At 38.5% G+C, this 19,851-nt stretch overlaps 2 protein-coding genes across 2 annotated transcripts; both read left to right on the forward strand.

The window, feature by feature from the left end:
* Positions 1-552: 552 nt before the first annotated feature.
* On the forward strand, positions 553-4,866 carry LOC148836277 (histone H3-like centromeric protein A). The gene is made up of 6 exons (XM_088914662.1): positions 553-652; positions 994-1,073; positions 1,772-1,892; positions 2,987-3,102; positions 3,497-3,571; positions 4,735-4,866. The coding sequence occupies exons 1-6, from the start codon at positions 553-555 to the stop codon at positions 4,864-4,866; spliced, it is 624 nt and encodes a 207-aa protein (XP_088770788.1).
* Positions 4,867-14,751: 9,885 nt separating this feature from the next.
* Positions 14,752-18,763, forward strand: LOC148836278 (histone H3-like centromeric protein A). The gene is made up of 6 exons (XM_088914730.1): positions 14,752-14,851; positions 15,193-15,272; positions 16,023-16,143; positions 17,232-17,347; positions 17,742-17,816; positions 18,632-18,763. The coding sequence occupies exons 1-6, from the start codon at positions 14,752-14,754 to the stop codon at positions 18,761-18,763; spliced, it is 624 nt and encodes a 207-aa protein (XP_088770856.1).
* Positions 18,764-19,851: the final 1,088 nt, after the last annotated feature.

Raw genomic sequence — 19,851 nt, forward strand, 5'->3', positions numbered from 1 at the left:
TTGCAACAATACATTCTAAAATTTTTCCAAGAAAAAATAGGTCAGATATAGAGTGAAAATGGTTTAGGTAGCATTAAAGTTTTTAAGGCTATGCATGTGTAAAGTAGTATCATTGTTGGTAGGTATTCCATTTTGTCATGTGTTTTAGTTTGTACTGCATTTCAGACTTTAAGCCGAGTTAGACCTAAATGCTTTTCTACCTTAATATTAATCTTTTTTATCACTCTTGGTAAATTGCATTCATATAATCTATTTTCTGCAACTTCTCACACCTTCTAAAATGGGTGAGAAACTGCAGGTTGAAAACCACTGACAGAACAGTACTGAATGATATACTGGCATGTTCTCATGTTGGTCTTGGTAGGTTTGGAGGCAGGCATGTGAAAGGGGGGGACAAGTGATGTTAGTTTACAGATATAATTGCAGGGCAGGGCTTGTTAATTCATCTTATGTTTCCTGTTCAGGCAAAAATGGCTAGGTTTCCTTATATCTGGTCTAGTAGATCTGTCTGAGGATTTGCTTTCCATGTCTACTCAGGCTCAGCACAGCAAAATGGTGAATCCGAGAGCTTCTACACGCAAGAGGAAGGCCGTGGCCCCTAAGCGCCAAGATCCCCCCCCTCCGTTACCACCCCAGCGATCCGAAAGACCAGGTCATGATTTACTTTATGATTTTATTCAAATGTAAAGCAGTTCCTGTTTTAAGCCAGCACATGTACATGTCGGTTCTCTTCTGACTCCTATCACTGAATTTGTAATATTCAATTTTATCACTCCAGTGGTATCATTTGTATTGGTTATCTGTCACATCCTTTTGCAAGTGAGCGTCTGCAAGTTTAATAGGAAACACATTGGTGGATATGTGAGCACAAACCGTATTTACAGATTTGTGTCTATGGTTAGTCTGTTGCCTTGTCTCTTTTTGTGGTCAGTGCATTAAATGGTCTGTGTTATAGAGGGAGAGATGCTAATGGACAAAGTATGTTTCTTCCAGGGACCAGTGCTATGATGGAGGTCAGCCCGGTCCAGGAATCTACTAACAAGCAGCTACGCAGGGGCCCTTCCACCAGAGCAGTAATGTCCTTTGCACTTCAACTGGGCACCACACTGGATATACACACACTCTGGATATACAGTACACACACATTGGGTAAACTGTACACTCACACTTGATACACACTCTGGACACACATACACTGGATAAACTGTACACTCACACTGGATACACACACACACTGGATAAACTACACACACTCTGGATAGACACTGGATACACACACACTTGAAGCACACACTCTGGACACACACACACTGGATTAACTGTACACTCACACTTGATACACACACTCTGGATAGACACACACTGGATAAACTGTACACTCACACTTGATACACACTCTGGATATACACACACGATGGATAAACTGTACACTCACACTGGATGTACGCTCACAACGGATACATACTGTACACACAGTGGATACACACTCACAAGGGATACATACTTTACACACACTGGATATACATTCACATTGGATACACACAATGGATACACACACATTCTGGATCCACTCACACTGGACACACACTCACACTGGACATACATGCTCACACTGCATAATACACTCACTTGGAAAGGTCCTGGAGAATAACTTCTTGAAAGGAGTGTGAACCTGACTAGACATAAGCATATTTCTACATGTGTGTATTTAGCTTTGCCTGTGTCCAGTCCAGTACATCTGTGTGTAGATTGATTGTTCTTGTCTACACAGACTCAGCAGAGCAAAATACAAAATCAGGAAGAACCAGGTTCTGCTCGTAAGAGGAAGGCTGAGGTCCCTCAGCGCCGAGTTCCTCCCCCTCCGCCACCACCCCAGAAATCTGACAGCGCAGGTCAGTGCGAAGCTCCACCACTGTGACTCACTGTGTTTCTGTGTGTCTCCATCTGCCTGTCTGTCCCTCTGTGTCTCAGTTATTGTATTGGCCTCCCTTCAAATTTTAGTTCAGGGTTATTGTCACATGTTCCTGAGTACAATGAAATGCTTACTTCCGTGTTTTCCTCAAACATGACAAATGACATAAAATATTACATAACATTGACAGAAAATGACATAACAAATTACATCTCAATTCTTGGAGACAATAACAGGGTAGCAGCTATTATTTAACCAGCATTTAGATAGCAAAGCTGTGTGCAAAGTTCAGCAGTGGCTGTAAATTCCCTGGAAAGTTGTGGTTGTGTTTTGAGTTCAATGCAAAACAGAGGGGTGTAAGTGGGTGGAGAATTTAAGAGGTGGAGTTTAGGAGTCTTATGTCTGTGCTGTAGAAGCTTTCTTTGAACCTAGAGGACCAGGCTCTTATACTCATAAAAAGTGCATTTCCAGGGTGGTTTTGATCCTTGATCATTTTACTTCCCGTTCTTAGGCAGTGCGTGGATACTGCACGGTCATGGTCACGCATGGCATGGTCATCTGTCACTTTAATCATTTAATTTTTGTAAAGTCTGCTCCTGCAATAAAAAATCAGTACACACACAACTGAATGCAAAGTGCTGCTCCTGTAAAGGTCCTTAAATTTGTCTTTTTTGTGATCCAGTCATACAATATGCCATGGGAAAATAATTGTGATCACATGTCAGTTAACCACTGAAGTACACTAGTCACTGCAAAGCCTGGCCACATAGGTTGTGCATTATACAGTATAGTTTGACATTCTCTTCATATTTTCTTTTGAGGCAGGTTAATCTGCTAACCTTATGCTTTGTAGGAGTATATACCCAACCAAAATTGTGTTTATCTGAACAGCAGTTACTTACTTTTGAAATATTGGAATAAGCAGATGTATGCGATATATATAAATCTCTAAGTTTATGAAGAAAAGTGTGTGACTGATACGTGAGTGCAGACTGTATGTGTCTATATTTTTGGTCAGTCTGTTGCCTCATATCTTTGTGTGAACAGTGCATTAACTTATTTGTTTTGTACAAGGGGAGAAGCCAGAGAAAAAGCGTAGGTACCGTCCAGGGTCCCGCGCTTTGATGGAGATTCGCCGGTACCAGAAATCCACTGAGCTGCTGCTACGCAAACGCCCCTTCGCCAGAGTGGTAATGTCTTATACACACTCATGCTACACAAATAGTGGAAATACAGTAAGGCAGTGCACTGTATACAATGGACTTCTTTATTGCATGTTTTCTTGGTAACAGAAGAGCACTGGTGCTGACAATAACTCTGCATGCTTGTCTGGTATCATTGTGTTTTGCTACCATAGTCCCACCACCTGGAAGCTATGAGTGAGGTGAGGAGCAGTGAAGCTAAAAAACAAAGTAGAATTAGTAGGAGTTTAACTCAAGTTGCTTACTTGTGTCTCTCCACTCAATTGTAGAAGGTTTTGTGGGGGGGGTTTAATCACCAGCAGCTTCAGACATTTGCAGGGACATTAAATAGGACCATTTAAGCCTTGACTGATCTGCCGCTAAAGATGTTGTGTGGTTCCAGGTACGCGAGGTGTGTAAGCAGATGTTTCTGATGGATTACAGATGGCAGGGCATCGCTATCACCGCGCTTCAAGAGGTGAGATTGTGGGTTTACCTTGTGGTCTACTGTCTTTGAGTTTAGTGGTACTTTACTGTCACTCTACACCATTGACATACTTGTGTACTTGAATTTATATTTACATCTACATCAGATATGAGTATACATATAAAGATTCACATTTAAATTGTTCCAGAAATGGCCAGATCCCATCACATCTATTGCCTGTCTTTGTCTGCCAATGCATGGTACAATATACCTGAAGCTGTACCTGGTTATCTGTACAACGCAATGTAATCACCCAGGAATCTGAGCCCTCTACTGCCACCTATTGGACTGTAGCAGCAGACCTAGTGTCTTCTGTAAATTACTGATAGATACTTTATTGATCCCGTGAGGGAAATTGCAGTGCAACAGCAGCTTAACACACACAACACAGCCACAGTGTAACGAATTATATAATAATAGTACAATACATACAATACAATACAATACAAGAGTTACTCACAGTCCGGACACACAAGAACAAACTAGAACAGAACAGTACACAGAAAAATCGTATCACACATATGAATATAAATATAGATGAAAATATAGATATAAATATAAATATATTGCACAGGTCCCTGGCATATATTGCACAAAAAATGGTTGTAAACGGGAAAAAGAAAAAGAAAGAGAACAGATGTAGCAGTAGATGTGCAGATGCGTTTTGATCTTACTGTGATTGTTTTTCCACATACAGTATCAAATGTGGTTAAATGTTCCTGAATTGTTAGCCTTGAGACAGAAATCAATCTTGAGCTTTGTTATAGGCAAATTATTTTGTTTAACAGTTTAAAATTATTTAAGGATCTTGAATAATTATGAACCATGACATATTCTAGTGGGATAGACTGGCATTCCGTCCAGGGTGTACACTGCCTTGGGTCTTTTGCATGCTGAGATCTGGCTCCCCTGTGACTCTAAATTGGAAGAAGCAGTTGGAAAGCAGATTGATGAGTGGAAATATACCATGTTTGGTGTACTAACTACTTGACGCATTTTTTATGCTCACATCATCTGCTCCTTGTATTTATATAATATGAATTCAATACGTGAGCCTTTGCAAAATCCAGGTTTACCAAATTGTTGTGGTCATTTTGTCTGTCTGTTGGGAAACGCGCCTGGTGTCTCTGATCTACATCTCTGCCCTCTCTTAGGCTGCAGAGGCGTTCCTAGTGCGGCTGTTCCAGGACTCCTACTTGTGCTCATTGCATGCCAAGCGGGTCACCCTGTTCTCCATGGACGTCCAGCTGGCCCGCCGTATCCGGGGTCCTGAGGACCGCGTGTGAGGAACCAGTCCAGCACTGTTCAGCAGGATGGCCACAATGTCTGGATATTTGTCAGACATTGTTAGAGGTGTTGTATTTCCACAAGTTCTGTTAAGTTGGAAATGATTATGTTCGATTTTTGAGCTCCTGTTGAAAACTTTTATATGATATGCAAAGACTGTATTTGAAATTGTTACAGTATGTTCTGTTGTTTGAATTTTTATGATGTCGAAATTGTGGCTTGAATTCTGTACCTAAGAATACTAATAGTTTTCATTTGCGAGCACTTTTCAAAGTCCGGTACTATAGCTCACATAATACTGAGCCTGTTACTGAGTTTCTCAAGAAAAGACACATTGGAAATGGTAGTTTTTAGTAGTATGTGGGAAAGTGGTTTGTGGTAAGAAAAAGGAAAAAGAGTTATATTAGTTTCTATTTTGTTTTACAGGGTTAGTCAAAGTGCTGTCGTTAATGTTGACGGTTTATTACAAATTAGTTACATGGGTAACTGACAAAAAAGATTTCAAATTAAAACATAAACGTCAAAGTTTCTAACAGTTACAATCCTTCTGTGGAGGAGAAAATACAGCTTTAGTAAAGTAATTTACCTTTATACCTGTCGACAGCAACCCTGTTTCTTTTATTTTGTGGTGTTTGATATTATGTAATTTATGGGTATTAAGTTTGTATTGTAATTTTTGCAAATAAAAAAAGAAAAAAAAAACAGGTGTCAAAATAGCAGACTTTAAGCGGACGGGATGTTAGGAGGTCTTCACTTAACAAAGGATCAAAAACAGGAAGAAAGATCAAACACACCGCTGTGGAGGTGCAGGAGGAAGGATTGTGAGGTGCCAGAGCTGGGGTAGGTGTCCAAATAGGTCTAATAAAATATGGGATACAAAAATAGACCATATTACAGTTTTTCTCAGCTGCTCAAATGCAATTCCTGAAACATACTTTTTCAAAATGGTTAATGCAAGTCCCACGAATGAAGTGTGATTTGAGAAACACTTTTGTCATTTATGACTGTGTTTACACAAAATTCAAAGCACATTTGTACAAAACAATGAATGCAAATCTGCAGTTAACAGAGTAAGGCTTGTGAAACGAAATTAATTAATTAGTTCACAGCTGAAAGCAACCAGTCCCATGACTTAAACCTTACCTCACAGATAACAGCCAAAATTGTTATATCTTCAGTCAATACTGAAGCATACATTTACTGTATTAGGTTACCAGTGAGTTAGTGTTGCAGAAGGATGGAGCAGGAACAAGTAGTTGGAAGAAAAAGGGGTCTGAATGCATGGTGATAGTGCTGGGGGCAGATAATGGGAAAAAGAAAGGTGGAGTTATACAAATACTGTACCTCTAATGAAATAAAGGTCACCACAGTCCAAATCATGGCTTAATAGCGACGTGGCAAGACCCTTATTGGACACGGAGTCATACTGAATGTGACAGGACAGTGAGGGGTAATATAACCATGTTACTATATCAGATGTTATCATCTTTTGAATAGCTTTCTGGAAGCAAAGATAGCGAGTATTCCATTTCTGGGCCCTATTGTATTGATTGATGTCCTGTTTAGCATCTGAAGCATGTGTTAAGTCTTTTGATTTTGTTAGAGCCTTTTGCACCTATATTGTCCTGTTTTGCAGAAAGATGGTTTTGAGGTTTGGTTAACTTTTTGAAAATGAGAACTTTCAAGAAATTTATCTCAGGAAAACTTTGTTAATTTAGCACATGAGATTGCAAATGTCATTTGCAATCTCATGTGCTACATTAAGAAAAGAATGCTGCTCTGCTCTGTAATCATTTTAGAGCAAGCAGATACATTTTGGGGCTTAAAGAAAATTGACAGGCTGAAGTAAATTAACTTTTTAGTCTTGAAGAATGATTATGCTGAGACCCGATTTAAATATTCAAAATCTTCCAAAAAAGTGAAAAGGACAACCCCATGGACTTCTTCCATTGTTTTGTTTTTTCTTCTATTTAAACAGCACAAAAACTGGACAGAAAAGGAAACTACTGTATGTGGACATGCATTTAAAACCAACAACAAGAAGCACATCTCTACCCAAAGTGTTACAGGTGGATTCCAGTGGAAACAGATTAATTTCTGCCAATTGAGGAGGAGCCAAATGGTTTATTTGTAATCATTCAGTTTAATTCTACCTGTAATACAAAAAACTGAGATCATGTGATGTCTGCATTCCTTTTTTACCAAAAGAGGAGAGAAAGTCAGGAAGAAGCAAGGGTTATGAGAAGAGATGTGGAGGAAGGAAAAGGATAAACAGCAAGCTGGGGGAAAGAAAACTATTATGGATGGGAAGAAGGATTTGGGAATAAAATCCGTAATGGTCCAAAAATTTTCAGACTACAGTATTCAGTCATTTGTTGAACGGAACAAGTACACTGGCAACAGTAGGCAGTAATAAGAAAGAGGTTACTACCTTTCTCTGACTCATTTGACATTAACACCGTTACAAGAGAGAAAGGTGTTACAGACAACGACTGCCAGGACACTCCATTAAAACTGCACTGAGAGAAAAAAGTTAAAAGTTAAAGGACATTTAATGGATATTAAAGTACATTAAAATCATACTGAAAGGAGAAAATACTGTACATACTTGATTACTTTCTAAAACAGAGACTTCATATTCCTGTAGCTTTCAAGTCAACTACTGTTACATCATAGCATTAAATTAATATTCTTAGGCAGAGAATTCAAAGAATAGTTTGATTAAATAAACTTTAATAAGAAAAATATAATAAGATGTACATAAAAACCATACAAACAAGATATGAAATTATTGACTCTGACTTTTGCACTGAAAAGACAGGTGCAATACTGTAGTTTTTTCCTTCAGTTTGTGTGCAAATACGAAAGGCTTTTCTAATGATGACATCGAAATAAGTTGTTTTAATTCGGATATAATTCTGCATTAAAAAAATCTTACTTTTGTAAGAAATCGCTGGATTTGCAAAATGCATGACCCAATTAAGATGCATGAATTAATCTTGATGGTAATGCATTGCTGGGATATTTACGAGACTTACTGTGATTGGTGCAATGTTGTTTGTCATTACTCCATCCATATGTACTGTAAGTAATAAAAAGTGAGCGAACAGCTGATTTACATGGAGTGACAATTAAAGAAATAATAACAGCAAAATGTATTTTCTGTTACTGTTTCTGTCAGGGTAAGGTCATTTTTCCTGTTCTAATACACCGCGGTGAGGTTAGCTTGAAGTTTGAAAATGATTTTGGCACGCCAGTAGTGTTTTCACGAAAGCTCCTAGAGTTACGAAAACACTTGTAAAGTACATTGTGAATATTTTCACAGCCTTCACTTTGGCGTTTTTATGACATTATTTTGACCACGCACATTCTAATGCCCATATCTTCGCAAGGGAAACACATAAAGCCTTCAAACCAAACGCATTTTAAAGACCACGAATTGTGAAAATGTTCACAACCTCTACATAAATGTATCAGTGAGCTAATTCTCTTTTTGTAAACCTCAGGTTTACAATCAATACGTAATTACGCACTAACTGGAACACTGTGGGACTGCTGTGTACATACGTTCACAATGCGAGAAATACACCTCAATAAGGGTTCGTGTGAACAACCCACATATGACCATAAGAAGCAGAACAGCACCAAAATAGACTCAAAGTAGTCTCCAGTTATACAGCCTGTAAGCAGGAATAAAGCTTTGTTTGATTTCTGAAACCCTTTGTGTCCTATTTTCATTCAGGTAAGGGTCAACTATGTACACAATACTGCTGACAGCAGGAAAATTCCTGTTCTTTACTCAACAGCTTTTAAAAAACAATACCCATGATGTTCAAACTGATTTTGTTACATAGAAAACTGACACAGCTTTGCGTTGTGAATCTCTTTTTCTCATGGTTTTATTTAATGTGGCACTAAGTACTGGGATACCGGGATTCTGTTCATGAGCCAATAGCATTTAAACCACAACACCCACAATGCTGCAACTAAGTGTTTTACACACTAGGCAAGTCCTCTGACCTTTCCCAGCTTTGCTTGGGCTGTGAACCTTTTTTTATTTTTTTATGATTTTTTCAATACGGCACCATTAGACAGGCAGTACATGGGGTGGGGGGTGCTCTTCACAAGTCAATACCTTTTTAAGTACAATATTCACAATGCTGCAACCAAGCAGGCTAAGCAGTGCTTAAACACTAAGCAGGCCCTCTTATCTTTCATGGTCATGCTTTCGAATGTGAATCTCTTCTGTAATGTTTTATTATTTCTGGAAGATAGCACCTTTGGACAGGCAATACACTGGGATGGGGGATGCTCTTCATGAGTCAATAGCTTTTTAACCACAACACACATGGTTCTGTAACCAAGTGTTTTACACACTAAACAAGCCCCCTGACCTTTCACGCCAATGCTTTGATTTGAGAAGTTTTAAAATGCAATATTCCATTCATTTCATTTGTAATTTTTTTTATACATAATAGAAATTTTCTCCAAAGGAGAAAGCTAAATCTCTGGAGTTTCAGGGTCTGAAGGTTGACCTCCCCCTTCAGGTCCTGGCTGTGTATGACAAGCAGTTATTAGAAACAGTTCACATGCACAGCCATGCATGGTGAGGCAGAGTGAATTGTATTTAAGATATTATGAGAGCAAATGTGTCCTATCCACTGGTTTGAGTGTTCTGCGATCTTGGTTTGGTAGGGATTCATATCCACTGGGGCCAGCGCTTTAGAAATCCAGGAGCAGTCCTTGTCATGGGGGATGGAGCTTGATGGAGCTCAATGCCTACTAAAGGCACTGTGATGACAGAAGAGAGGCAGGAAGGGAGTTAAAAATGATTAGACACAGCAAATATGATTGTAATGTGGTAATATGCCTCCACACTTGAAAACCCTTGGTTTTGGTGGCTGTTCGGCCGGGGCAGAGGTTTTAGGATAAGAAAAACTGAAGAGATGTGTCTTCAGCTTGATAAAGAAGCTGATGCAGATTGGACATCCTTAATAAGGTTCGGTAAGTCATTCCACAGTTTAAGGGCTGTGTGACTGGAAGCTCTGCCACCTGCATATTCCTGTTTATTTGGCGGTTTTTGAGATAGACAGCATCCTTCAACCAGAGCAGTCTTATTGATGCTTAGGGAAGCAGAAGATCACTTAGGAGGCTAAGTTATCTGCATGTGAGTAAAAAAGCCTTGAGATTGAAGAATGAAGAGATAAGAGAGATGCCCAGGAAGTGGGATAATAATATCATTTTCATGTTTTTGTATGTTTTTTGCAAACTATGCAGTTTAGTGGCTTGACGTAGGTTTTGTGCTCAAATGTATTCAAAGATGCTGCCTGTCCTTGGTCAGTAAGATAAGGGCATGTATTTGGTAAGCTGGCTATACGCCCAGAACATGAAAAGAACTAACTCCTAACTAGTCTGCAACTTAGATATAATTAATTGGCAGGTGTTGCTGTTTTATCATTTGTTTAGAATATGTCATAGTAACTCTTTGTGTTTTAAGGCATAAAGGACCATCTTCAGCTACTTATTTTTTAAGTCTGGTGGTCACAAGCCAGACTTCCATATGCATATGAATAAAGGGACTTCTGCTTCACAGACACCTGAACTTTGTCATTTGTTTGACACTACAAGATGTACTGTATATGGTATCATATGAGAAGCCAGTGCAATAAAAACAGGACTTGGATGATGTGATTGTATTTCTGTGTTCTAGTCAGAACATTAGAACAGTTAGATTCTTTGAGCTTTCTTAATATGGAGTGGACATTCTTAGTTATGTTTCTAAGATGGAGAAAAAAAAACTTTAGAAACCCGCTTTCAATGAGAATCAACATTAAAGTCAGGGTGAAACTTTTCACCAAGTTACTGTACAATATTTTTTACTGTTACTGTGATGCGATTAACAGTGTGATCAGCCACATTAAAAGGGGACTCTTAACGTGTTATGACAATTTTTTGGGGGGCCCAACGATAAAGACTTCAGTTTTGTTTATCCGGCAGTAGTTAATAAGTAGCTTCCAGTAATTTCTGGGTTTCCTGTGCTTTATTTCAGTTTCACATTGGTTTTGAAAGCTAACACTTATCCAAGACATACTGTTTTTTGGGCATATTGAAACTGGTACTTACAGTAGGTTTCTTTCTGAGGGGAGTTATCCTGAGAAAAGATGAACTTTTCTTTCCTATTTTCTTGATTTTCAAACATAGCTATTATGCTATGCTGTGCAGTATGGGGTGGCTGTTTAATTACTGTATCAATAGTCCCTGGAATCTAAAACCATTAGAAGGGTTACAAATGACAGGAGGCCATTCACTCAATCTAGCTAATGTAGTAGCTAATAATATATTATTCTGTGGAATTTATCCTGCTTTTTTTTAAAGAAGTCTAAGTAAATTTAACAAAAACACAGATGGACAGTTGTTGACACACAAGCCCACATCCAGCTAAAGAACTGCCCCTTGCTGTCTGTACTAAATCTAGTTCACTTCACTTGCAGCTACTTCATCTGAGCTCTTTTGAGCTCCTGTAAAAAGGACAGCTTAGCTGGAGACACTGGCGTGCCAAAATCATTTTCGAACTTCAAGCTAACTTCACCGCGGTTTCAAATACAGGGGCTCCAGATCTCCAGAGACGCCGTAACACACAGTCATAATCCTGTCACACATAGTTTATTCCTGACTCTATTGGCCAAAAGGCGGTACTGGAGGCAGGGAGGCAGAGAAGTTAATTGAATGTTATTTGAGTTACGGTATAAGTGGTAAGTAGGGAAGCACGCGTGATCAGCAATTTTATTTGAAAGAAATTAAGGTAGGAATACTCAAAATAAGTCTAATAATAAAGTTTAATTTTAGTCTAGATCTGTCACTACAGCGTCGACACTGATGCCAGTTTTTCTAAATAAACTTTTGTTAAGTTTTATCATTGCTAATTATATCATTAATTTTACTTTATGAGTTTGCTTGCTCGCATTAGGTAGAAATTAATATTTCAATATTTTTTAAACCTAAGAGTGAGTAGTTTAATCAAATGAACCATATTAACGACACATTACCATCCTGATTTGGACATCATAGTCATTTTTTTCTAATGTGGTTGTTTTTAATACAGTTTTATATTATAATAAGATGTACATACAAACAAGATATGAAATTATTGACTCCCTCTGGCTTTTGCACCGAAAAGACAGGTGAAATACTGTAGTTTTTAGCTTCAGTTTGTGTGCAAATACGAAAGGCTTTTCTAATGACGACATCGAAGTAAGTTGTTTTCATTTGGATATAGTTCTGCATTTAAAAAAAAAAATCTTACATTTGTAGGAAATCGCTGGATTTGCAAAGTGCATGAGCCAACTAAGATGCATTAATTAATCTTGATGTTAATGTATTGCTGGTATATTTACGAGACTTATTGCGAATGGTGCAATATTGGAAATTCTGCAAATGCTTTCTTTGCATTTTAGAGTAGTCTTAAGAAAACGCTGTGCTCATGACGCCATAAAATAATAACAACGAATGACTTATTACACTGTAGCTTGAAAATGTAAAAGATAATCCTAACGTTGTGTGTCATTACTCCATCCATATGTTCTGTAAGTAATAAAAAGTGAGCGAACAGCTGATTTACATGGAGTGACAATTAAAGAAATAATAACAGCAAAATGTATTTTCTGTTATTGCTTCTGTCGAGGTAAGGACATTTTTCCTGTTCCAATAGAATCGGGCTGTGAATCCGGCCTGCTGCATATTTTCAGGGCGACCAGAAACGACCCAATTAAATTAATAAATTAATTAATAAAGAAAGAGGGTTGTTATTTTACAGCTTTATTTTATTTTAATGCACAATGCGTGTTTGCATACCTGTTGGAGTAAATTGGCAAGCACGTGCAGTGCAGTATGTTTGCACCTCTTTCCGTGTGTATGCATGGCCTGGAATTCGTGTCTGGAAAAGGCAACCTCACTTAAATAAAGCAAATATTTTTATAATATGTAAATAAACATTGACAAAAATTATAGAATGACGCAAGTTTTTCTTCTAATGTGAATGGTTATATTTTTGTATTTGTGGAACCACTTTTAATCGCTTTACACATTCTTTCTACTCAAGCGTTGCCACTTGAAAAAAGAAATAACAACAAAAACACCACAAGTCTTTTCTGTTATTGCTTCTATCAGGGTAAGGACATTTTTCCTGTTCAAATACAGGGGCTCCAGATCTCCAGAGAAGTCGTAACACACAGTCATAATCCTGTCACTCATAGTTTATTCCTGACTCTATTGGCCAAAAGGCGGTACTGGAGGCGGGGAGGCAGAGATGTTAATTGAATGTTATTTGAGTTACGGTATTAGTGGCAAGTAGGGAAGCACGCGTGATCAGCAATTTTATTTGAAAGAAATTAAGGTAGGAATACTCAAAATAAGTCTAATATTAAAGTTTAATTTTAGTCTAGATCTGTCACTACAGCGTCGACACTGCTGCCAGTTTTTCTAAATAAGCTTTTGTTAAGTTTTATCATTGCTAATTATATAATTAATTTTACTTAATGAGTTTGCTTGCTTGCAGTAGCTAGAAATTAATATTTCAATATTTTTTAAATGTTAGAGTGAGTAGTTTCATCAAATGAACCATATTAACGACACATTACCATCCTGATTTGGACATCATAGTCATTTTTTTCTAATGTGGTTGTTTTTAATACAGTTTTACATTATAATAAGATGTACATACAAACAAGATATGAAATTATTGACTCCCTCTGGCTTTTGCACTGAAAAGACGGGTGCAATACTGTAGTTTGTTCCTTCAGTTTGTGTGCAAATACGAAAGGCTTTTCTAATGACAACATCGAAATAAGTTGTTTTCATTCGGATATAGTTCTGCATTTTAAAAAAATCTTACGTTTGTAGGAACTCGTTGGATTTTCAAAGTGCTTGAGCCAATTTAGATGCATTAATAAATCTTACAAATTAAAGTTTTTCTTCTAATGTGAATGATTTCATTTTTTTAGTTGTGGAAGCACTTTATATCACTTTACACATTCTTTCTACTCTAGCATTGCCACTTGAAAAAAATCACTAACCGCACAAAATTACTTCGAACACAGTGCGGCCTGTGACTTATAACAGTACACAAAGTATACCACTAAGTAGTCTAGAAATTCCTTTAAAAATAAATATAAATTCATTTATTGGGAAACCCTATGTCTGCATCATTGCAAATAACCCCCTGTGTATTCTGCAGTCATAAGAATACAGTAACTTTAACATTTAACAAGGGTAGTTTGTGTGTTGTGTAATTGTCTGAAATCAGACAGGTTCCATTGAGTTTCCTGTTTAATGAATTGCAACAATACATTCTAAAATTTTTCCAAGAAAAAATAGGTCAGATATAGAGTGAAAATGGTTTAGGTAGCATTAAAGTTTTTAAGGCTATGCATGTGTAAAGTAGTATCATTGTTGGTAGGTATTCCATTTTGTCATGTGTTTTAGTTTGTACTGCATTTCAGACTTTAAGCCGAGTTAGACCTAAATGCTTTTCTACCTTAATATTAATCTTTTTTATCACTCTTGGTAAATTGCATTCATATAATCTATTTTCTGCAACTTCTCACACCTTCTAAAATGGGTGAGAGTCTGCAGGTTGAAAACCACTGACAGAACAGTACTGAATGATATACTGGCATGTTCTCATGTTGGTCTTGGTAGGTTTGGAGGCAGGCATGTGAAAGGGGGGGACAAGTGATGTTAGTTTACAGATATAATTGCAGGGCAGGGCTTGTTAATTCATCTTATGTTTCCTGTTCAGGCAAAAATGGCTAGGTTTCCTTATATCTGGTCTAGTAGATCTGTCTGAGGATTTGCTTTCCATGTCTACTCAGGCTCAGCACAGCAAAATGGTGAATCCGAGAGCTTCTACACGCAAGAGGAAGGCCGTGGCCCCTAAGCGCCAAGATCCCCCCCCTCCGTTACCACCCCAGCGATCCGAAAGACCAGGTCATGATTTACTTTATGATTTTATTCAAATGTAAAGCAGTTCCTGTTTTAAGCCAGCACATGTACATGTCGGTTCTCTTCTGACTCCTATCACTGAATTTGTAATATTCAATTTTATCACTCCAGTGGTATCATTTGTATTGGTTATCTGTCACATCCTTTTGCAAGTGAGCGTCTGCAAGTTTAATAGGAAACACATTGGTGGATATGTGAGCACAAACCGTATTTACAGATTTGTGTCTATGGTCAGTCTGTTGCCTTGTCTCTTTTTGTGGTCAGTGCATTAAATGGTCTGTGTTATAGAGGGAGAGATGCTAATGGACAAAGTATGTTTCTTCCAGGGACCAGTGCTATGATGGAGGTCAGCCCGGTCCAGGAATCTACTAACAAGCAGCTACGCAGGGGCCCTTCCACCAGAGCAGTAATGTCCTTTGCACTTCAACTGGGCACCACACTGGATATACACACACTCTGGATATACAGTACACACACATTGGGTAAACTGTACACTCACACTTGATACACACACTCTGGATAGACACACACTGGATAAACTGTACACTCACACTTGATACACACTCTGGAAACACATACACTGGATAAACTGTACACTCACACTGGATACACACACACACTGGATAAACTACACACACTCTGGATAGACACTGGATACACACACACTTGAAGCACACACTCTGGACACACACACACTGGATTAACTGTACACTCACACTTGATACACACACTCTGGATAGACACACACTGGATAAACTGTACACTCACACTTGATACACACTCTGGATATACACACACGATGGATAAACTGTACACTCACACTGGATGTACGCTCACAACGGATACATACTGTACACACAGTGGATACACACTCACAAGGGATACATACTTTACACACACTGGATATACATTCACATTGGATACACACAATGGATACACACACATTCTGGATCCACTCACACTGGACACACACTCACACTGGACATACATGCTCACACTGCATAATACACTCACTTGGAAAGGTCCTGGAGAATAACTTCTTGAAAGGAGTGTGAACCTGACTAGACATAAGCATATTTCTACATGTGTGTATTTAGCTTTGCCTGTGTCCAGTCCAGTACATCTGTGTGTAGATTGATTGTTCTTGTCTACACAGACTCAGCAGAGCAAAATACAAAATCAGGAAGAACCAGGTTCTGCTCGTAAGAGGAAGGCTGAGGTCCCTCAGCGCCGAGTTCCTCCCCCTCCGCCACCACCCCAGAAATCTGACAGCGCAGGTCAGTGCGAAGCTCCACCACTGTGACTCACTGTGTTTCTGTGTGTCTCCATCTGCCTGTCTGTCCCTCTGTGTCTCAGTTATTGTATTGGCCTCCCTTCAAATTTTAGTTCAGGGTTATTGTCACATGTTCCTGAGTACAATGAAATGCTTACTTCCGTGTTTTCCTCAAACATGACAAATGACATAAAATATTACATAACATTGACAGAAAATGACATAACAAATTACATCTCAATTCTTGGAGACAATAACAGGGTAGCAGCTATTATTTAACCAGCATTTAGATAGCAAAGCTGTGTGCAAAGTTCAGCAGTGGCTGTAAATTCCCTGGAAAGTTGTGGTTGTGTTTTGAGTTCAATGCAAAACAGAGGGGTGTAAGTGGGTGGAGAATTTAAGAGGTGGAGTTTAGGAGTCTTATGTCTGTGCTGTAGAAGCTTTCTTTGAACCTAGAGGACCAGGCTCTTATACTCATAAAAAGTGCATTTCCAGGGTGGTTTTGATCCTTGATCATTTTACTTCCCGTTCTTAGGCAGTGCGTGGATACTGCACGGTCATGGTCACGCATGGCATGGTCATCTGTCACTTTAATCATTTAATTTTTGTAAAGTCTGCTCCTGCAATAAAAAATCAGTACACACACAACTGAATGCAAAGTGCTGCTCCTGTAAAGGTCCTTAAATTTGTCTTTTTTGTGATCCAGTCATACAATATGCCATGGGAAAATAATTGTGATCACATGTCAGTTAACCACTGAAGTACACTAGTCACTGCAAAGCCTGGACACATAGGTTGTGCATTATACAGTATAGTTTGACATTCTCTTCATATTTTCTTTTGAGGCAGGTTAATCTGCTAACCTTATGCTTTGTAGGAGTATATACCCAACCAAAATTGTGTTTATCTGAACAGCAGTTACTTACTTTTGAAATATTGGAATAAGCAGATATATGCGATATATATAAATCTCTATGAAGAAAAGTGTGTGACTGATACGTGAGTGCAGACTGTATGTGTCTATATTTTTGGTCAGTCTGTTGCCTCATATCTTTGTGTGAACAGTGCATTAACTTATTTGTTTTGTACAAGGGGAGAAGCCAGAGAAAAAGCGTAGGTACCGTCCAGGGTCCCGCGCTTTGATGGAGATTCGCCGGTACCAGAAATCCACTGAGCTGCTGCTACGCAAACGCCCCTTCGCCAGAGTGGTAATGTCTTATACACACTCATGCTACACAAATAGTGGAAATACAGTAAGGCAGTGCACTGTATACAATGGACTTCTTTATTGCATGTTTTCTTGGTAACAGAAGAGCACTGGTGCTGACAATAACTCTGCATGCTTGTCTGGTATCATTGTGTTTTGCTACCATAGTCCCACCACCTGGAAGCTATGAGTGAGGTGAGGAGCAGTGAAGCTAAAAAACAAAGTAGAATTAGTAGGAGTTTAACTCAAGTTGCTTACTTGTGTCTCTCCACTCAATTGTAGAAGGTTTTGTGGGGGGGGTTTAATCACCAGCAGCTTCAGACATTTGCAGGGACATTAAATAGGACCATTTAAGCCTTGACTGATCTGCTGCTAAAGATGTTGTGTGGTTCCAGGTACGCGAGGTGTGTAAGCAGATGTTTCTGATGGATTACAGATGGCAGGGCATCGCTATCACCGCGCTTCAAGAGGTGAGATTGTGGGTTTACCTTGTGGTCTACTGTCTTTGAGTTTAGTGGTACTTTACTGTCACTCTACACCATTGACATACTTGTGTACTTGAATTTATATTTACATCTACATCAGATATGAGTATACATATAAAGGTTCACATTTAAATTGTTCCAGAAATGGCCAGATCCCATCACATCTATTGCCTGTCTTTGTCTGCCAATGCATGGTATAATATACCTGAAGCTGTACCTGGTTATCTGTACAACGCAATGTAATCACCCAGGAATCTGAGCCCTCTACTGCCACCTATTGGACTGTAGCAGCAGACCTAGTGTCTTCTGTAAATTACTGATCTTACTGTGATTGTTTTTCCACATATCAAATGTGGTTAAATGTTCCTGAATTGTTAGCCTTGAGACAGAATCAATCTTGAGCTTTGTTATAGGCAAATTATTTTGTTTAACAGTTTAAAATTATTTAAGGATCTTGAATAATTATGAACCATGACATATTCTAGTGGGATAGACTGGCATTCCGTCCAGGGTGTACACTGCCTTGGGTCTTTTGCATGCTGAGATCTGGCTCCCCTGTGACTCTAAATTGGAAGAAGCAGTTGGAAAGCAGATTGATGAGCGGAAATATACCATGTTTGGTGTACTAACTACTTGACGCATTTTTTATGCTCACATCATCTGCTCCTTGTATTTATATAATATGAATTCAATACGTGAGCCTTTGCAAAATCCAGGTTTACCAAATTGTTGTGGTCATTTTGTCTGTCTGTTGGGAAACGCGCCTGGTGTCTCTGATCTACATCTCTGCCCTCTCTTAGGCTGCAGAGGCGTTCCTAGTGCGGCTGTTCCAGGACTCCTACTTGTGCTCATTGCATGCCAAGCGGGTCACCCTGTTCTCCATGGACGTCCAGCTGGCCCGCCGTATCCGGGGTCCTGAGGACCGCGTGTGAGGAACCAGTCCAGCACCGTTCAGCAGGATGGCCACAATGTCTGGATATTTGTCAGACATTGTTAGAGGTGTTGTATTTCCACAAGTTCTGTTAAGTTGAAAATGATTATGTTCGATTTTTGAGCTCCTGTTGAAAACTTTTATATGATATGCAAAGACTGTATTTGAAATTGTTACAGTATGTTCTGTTGTTTGAATTTTTATGATGTCGAAATTGTGGCTTGAATTCTGTACCTAAGAATACTAATAGTTTTCATTTGCGAGCACTTTTCAAAGTCCGGTACTATAGCTCACATAATACTGAGCCTGTTACTGAGTTTCTCAAGAAAAGACACATTGGAAATGGTAGTTTTTAGTAGTATGTGGGAAAGTGGTTTGTGGTAAGAAAAAGGAAAAAGAGTTATATTAGTTTCTATTTTGTTTTACAGGGTTAGTCAAAATGCTGTCGTTAATGTTGACGGTTTATTACAAATTAGTTACATGGGTAACTGACAAAAAAGATTTCAAATTAAAACATAAACATCAAAGTTTCTAACAGTTACAATCCTTCTGTGGAGGAGAAAATACAGCTTTAGTAAAGTAATTGACCTTTATACCTGTCGACAGCAACCCTGTTTGTATTGTAAAGGTTTTTTGTAGATTGTGTTTTTATTTTGTGGTGTTTGATATTATGTAATTTATGGTTATTATGTTTGTATTGTAATTTTTGCAAATAAAAAAGAAAAAAAAAACAGGTGTCAAAATAGCAGACTTTAAGCCGACGGGATGTTAGGAGGTCTTCACTTAACAAAGGATCAAAAACAGGAAGAAAGATCAAACACACCGCTGTGGAGGTGCAGGAGGAAGGATTGTGAGGTGCCAGAGCTGGGGTAGGTGTCCAAATAGGTCTAATAAAATATGGGATACAAAAATAGACCATATTACAGTTTTTCTCAGCTGCTCAAATGCAATTCCTGAAACATACTTTTTCAAAATGGTTAATGCAAGTCCCACGAATGAAGTGTGATTTGAGAAACACTTTTTGTCATTTATGACTGTGTTTACACAAAATTCAAAGCACATTTGTACAAAACAATGAATGCAAATCTG

The sequence above is a fragment of the Atractosteus spatula genome, chromosome 4 (genome assembly GCF_055471065.1).
Source record: "Atractosteus spatula isolate fAtrSpa1 chromosome 4, fAtrSpa1.hap1, whole genome shotgun sequence".
In the NCBI taxonomy this organism is placed as follows: domain Eukaryota; kingdom Metazoa; phylum Chordata; class Actinopteri; order Semionotiformes; family Lepisosteidae; genus Atractosteus; species Atractosteus spatula.

Coding starts and splice junctions, on each gene's coding strand:
- LOC148836277 (XM_088914662.1), top strand. CDS start 553: ATGGTGAATCCGAGAGCTTCTACACGCAAGAGGAAGGCCGTGGCCCCT. Junction 3,103..3,496: donor AACGCCCCTTCGCCAGAGTG/GTAATGTCTTAT, acceptor GTGTGGTTCCAG/GTACGCGAGGTGTGTAAGCA. Junction 3,572..4,734: donor CTATCACCGCGCTTCAAGAG/GTGAGATTGTGG, acceptor GCCCTCTCTTAG/GCTGCAGAGGCGTTCCTAGT.
- LOC148836278 (XM_088914730.1), top strand. CDS start 14,752: ATGGTGAATCCGAGAGCTTCTACACGCAAGAGGAAGGCCGTGGCCCCT. Junction 14,852..15,192: donor CCAGCGATCCGAAAGACCAG/GTCATGATTTAC, acceptor TGTTTCTTCCAG/GGACCAGTGCTATGATGGAG. Junction 17,348..17,741: donor AACGCCCCTTCGCCAGAGTG/GTAATGTCTTAT, acceptor GTGTGGTTCCAG/GTACGCGAGGTGTGTAAGCA.